This window comes from Sceloporus undulatus, chromosome 10 (genome assembly GCF_019175285.1).
Source record: "Sceloporus undulatus isolate JIND9_A2432 ecotype Alabama chromosome 10, SceUnd_v1.1, whole genome shotgun sequence".
Lineage (NCBI taxonomy): Eukaryota > Metazoa > Chordata > Lepidosauria > Squamata > Phrynosomatidae > Sceloporus > Sceloporus undulatus.
Genome location: NC_056531.1, coordinates 1,103,451 through 1,107,926, shown reverse-complemented (window position 1 = coordinate 1,107,926; position 4,476 = coordinate 1,103,451). Strand labels below are relative to the sequence as shown.

Genomic DNA, 4,476 nt, shown 5'->3' with positions numbered 1-4,476 from the left:
TCCCCGCCTCCCTGCGGGGCTCTGCGCGGCCCCGCGGGGCCTCCCCCACCTCCCCGTGGGGCTCTGCGCGGCCCCGCGGGGCCTTCCCCGCCTCCCTGCGGGGCTCTGCGCGGCCCCGCACGGCCCTCCCCGCGGGGCTCCGCGCTGCCCACCTCTTCCTCTGTCTCCTCCGTCCTGCGGCGCATGGAGGAGGGGGAGGAGAAGAAAGAAGAGGAGGAGGAGGAGGAGGAAGAGGGGGGAAGAAGAGCAGGAGGAGGCAGCAAGAGGAGGAAGAGGAGATGGGGGCAGCAGGAGGAGGAAGAGGAGAAGGTGGTGAGTGACCAGAGGCCACATGGGTTTTTTTTGTTGTTTTATTTTGCATTCTTTTTTAATTGCTAACAAGTCTCCCTGCTTTGACAATGATAATGTGATGATGATGATGATATTGATGATGATGATGATATAAGACAGCTTGAGAGGCATGGAGGCACTGTTTCTGAAGCCAAGAGAGTGTCACCTTCCAAAGTGTGTTTTGTGTGCTTTTAATGCTAACAAGTCTCCCTTGCTTTGACAATGATAGTGTGGTGGTGATGATGATGAGTCAGCTTGAGAAGCATGCAACTACTGTTTCAGAAGCTGAGAGAGTGTGACCTTGCAAAGTGTCTTTTGTGTGCTTTTAATGCTAACAAGTCTCCCTTGCTTTGACAGTGATAGTGTGGTGATGATGATGATGTTGATGATGATATGAGTCAGCTTGAGAGGCATGCACGCACTGTTTCTGAAGCCAAGAGAGTGTGACTTTCCAAAGTGCCTTTTCTGTGTGTTTTTGGTTCTTTAATGGTGATATTGATATGAGAAAGCCTCTGAGGCAAGGCCAATGTAAGTTGCTGTGATTTAAAAACTCATGCGCAGTGAAGAAAAAACAAAGTCCCTTGACCAAGTACACACTTTTGAGAAGTACACTAGGTCCAAGAACGGTGAAACCACCTTGACATGTTCAATATGCATAGCCATGTTAAACCCAAGGGGTTTGATTATGGAATAAGCCTCTGAAATATGCAAGAGGCCATGTTAAGTAAAGCCATGTGAAATGCACAACTGTGCTGTTATGTGTGTTTTGGAATGCAGGTTGGGGGTGTTTGCCCAGAAAGGGACCGAGGAGGAGAGGGCGGGCACACGCCTCTTCCTCCTTGCAGGGCTTCGGTGGAGGCTCCGCCCCAGAGGGTGGAAGCTCCACCCCCCGGCTTCGGCCCCCCGACTTGTCTGAGGGACACCAACCCGGCCCCCGGCTCCAAAAGGTTGCCTACCCCTGGTTTAGAATGATTCTGTGAGTTGTTATGAGCCAATGGTTTCAGTGTTGGAATACAACTCTGGAGACCAGGGTGCGATTCCCAGCTGGGCCCTGAAACCCACTGGGTGACCTTGGGCAAGTCACATGCTCTCAGCCTCAGAGGAAGGCCATGGCAAACCTCTGAACAAATCGTGCCAAGAAAACCCCATGATAGGTTCGCCTTACAGTTGCCATAAGTCACAAACAGCATGAAGGCACACAACATGCTTTATAAACCTGTGGGGCTTTAGCCCAAAGTTCAGAGCAGAGCTTAGGAACATTTGTACTACAACTCCCAATGGCTATGCTGTCTAGGGGATCCTGGGAGGTGTGGTTCAAAAAAGTAACTTTCCAAACTTGGGTTCTGATGAGAGTGATGTACTGTATTGGGTTTTGATTCCACCATCATTCCCATTTCACATCGAGTTCTGTTAGTCATATATTAAAAGTACAAGTATTCTATTGAACTATTGCTGGAATGCTGAAACTGTTACACATATATAAGATGGTGATCTTTGATACTCATTACTCTGTTATTTTAGGCTATGAAGGCCAGCTCAGAGGCCACCGAACTCCTTCAAAACATACGCCAAGCAAAAGAGAGAGCAGAAAAGGAGCTGGAGAAACTGCAAAATCGTGAAGACTCAACTGAAGGCATGAAAAAGAAATTACTTGAGGCGGAGGTTAGCAAAATCTCAATTACTGCGTAATAAAAAGACCTTCAGACATAACTAACTTGGCTTGTGTTGACTTTGTTTTGCTTAGAATTCAAGTGAGGTGTGCAATTTGGGGAGGAAGAGGGGCTGAAATGGTTCTGCTAATAAGGATTACTGTTTGTTCTATGTACACCAGAGTTCTGTGCCTTCAGTTTTGTTTTCCTGAATGTTGGACAGGAAAGGCGCCATTCTCTGGAGAATCAAGTGAAGCGTCTGGAGACTGTGGAACGCAGAGAGAACCGGCTGAAAGAAGATATCCAAACCAAATCTCAACAGATTCAGCAGATGGCAGATAAAATTCTGGTGGGTTGTATTAAAAAACGATAGACTTGGGGATCAGTTTTCAAGAGCAGGCAATGATTCCCAAAGATGTGGTGGAAAGCATTTAAACGTAAAGTCTGATGTTCTTTCACAGGATGAATATCTGCTGCCCTTACTTGCAGTTCTGTGGCTGGTTGTACCAACTCACTGAGGCACAAGCCTCTGTCATTTTCAGGAAGGCTACGTTACAGCATGAATGGGCAGATTTCAGAGTTGTAGGATCTACTTTAAACTTTGAAAGAAGAATCTTCCTTGAATTTCTTCAACTTGAGACAGATGTAAAATGGTTGTGAAGCTGGTGGTGATAGGGAAGGAGGAAAAACCAATTGCCTGATGCACTCCATAAAGCCATAAATTGGTGTGTTAGACGTTTACAAGGACAAATCTGACAGACTAATTTGAAAGCGAAAAGATGGATCTAGTTGTTATTTTTGAAAGGCTGGAAGTTGGAAACTCTCCTGGCCTGCTGCAAATCATCCAGCAAGCTATCTGTCAGTCCTTGAGCATCTTGTAACCATTTTTAGATTATAGTAGCTATATTGCACTGCAACCAAGTGACTTGTTCATACAAACATTTTATGGTAGCTGTAGTATATGACAACAAAGAGGGAATGAGTCAGAACCCATTGATAATGATTTGAAACCCTCTTCTGAATATCTGTCCACCTGGTCCCACTCCTGGGTACTATGGTGAAACCCTTTCTGCGATGCTTTTGCGCAACTGCTTGCCATCGTAGCAATTAAAATTCCAATTGCTCCAACAGAAGCTTTGCAAATTAAAGCATGTTTCATGAACTCCGTGCCAATCATGTGTTTCGGGTTGTTTGACAATAAAATCTGTAGAGCTCAGCTTGGAAAGTCTTGGCAATCTCATCTTCTTTCCGATGTTTGCTACATTTTCTGTTCTGGAGAAGAACAAAATGAGTCACTGTAACTTCTCTCGAGAAACATGTTTGAGATTCAGCCTCTGCCATGCACCTTCTCTTCAAAACAGAATCTCAAGCTTGTTGGGATTGTCATCATTTCAAATTATTCTGTTGTTACTCAGGGAGTTGGGCGCATAGGAATTTGAATCTTTTTTCTATTGCATGATCAGTTTATGTAAATCTGAGTTGTTTTGAATCCCTTTAAGAGCACGAGCCTTGCTGGGACAGAATAAAAACTTACTTTGATCCAGCATTTGGTTCCAACTAGATTCCAGTTGCAGGCGCCTTCCTGCCGTCTAGTTTTACGATGATCCAGGTTGGAGCGGAATTCAGTTCAGGCAGATAAAAAACGAAAGCCACCTCTCTTACCTTAGTTTTATGAGCAAAATGGAAAAAGAAAAAGGGAACGGGGCAATTGAGGAGAGAAGACTCTCTGGGGAAATCAGTTTCCTGGATTTTGTTTACTTCTACTGGACAGAATTATGAAGCCTCTTACCTAATACAGAGAACATGAAGAGCTGATACATACTGCCAAAAAGACAAGATAATAGGCTTGGTTTCTATGGCTCCCCCACCACCACCACAAAGAAATGCCTTCCACATGGAGAGTCTGTAACATCTGAAGTGGCCCTCAGAGGATGGGCATTAACGCTATTACAAAGGGCACAGTAGACAAATGAAAACCCTATCTTGCTTAATGACTCCCTGGCTGAGTCAGACAGATCAGCCCCAGTGCTCCCACATAAGGACAGAGAATTATCCTTACTCCATTTGCTTGGAGCTGACAGTGCCCCTGCCGGCTTGTGCAGGAAATGGGCCCTAGCATTTGCTGAGAACAGTCAAGCATGCTGAAGTCCCTTACTATGCTGCCCCATTTCTGGAAGAAGCAGTGGGTCTCCCTGGCTGTGCAAGTAGACATGTAGGCTGAAGTTACTCTGTAAGTATGGAAGTCCTCAATGCCCTCTTCAAGACCACTGCTGTTAGCGTAGGTAGGGCACCTGGGCAGCAGTGTGGCACAGTATCCGTTTCTTGTCTTCAAAACTAGCTGTCTGTAGAAGGTTCCAGGTTGAGACCTTGGACCCCACCGTTTGAAATAATCTTTAAAAGACATTTTACTCAAGACACAGGATTTCATACCAAAATCTAGAGAGCGATACAATGATTCAGACTGAAACAGCAGCTTGTTCAAAGGAGCACAAGAACC

General features: G+C 45.6%; 1 protein-coding gene across 1 annotated transcript in view; it reads left to right on the top strand.

Moving 5' to 3' along the window:
• The window catches only part of CIT (citron rho-interacting serine/threonine kinase), a 73,678-nt gene that overhangs the window by 31,357 nt on the left and 37,845 nt on the right, over positions 1 to 4,476 (top strand). Inside the window, exons 17-18 of the mRNA XM_042441852.1 lie at positions 1,852 to 1,992; positions 2,203 to 2,328. Coding sequence (XP_042297786.1) covers positions 1,852 to 1,992; positions 2,203 to 2,328 — 267 coding nt within the window. The remainder of the gene's footprint in view (positions 1 to 1,851; positions 1,993 to 2,202; positions 2,329 to 4,476) is intronic.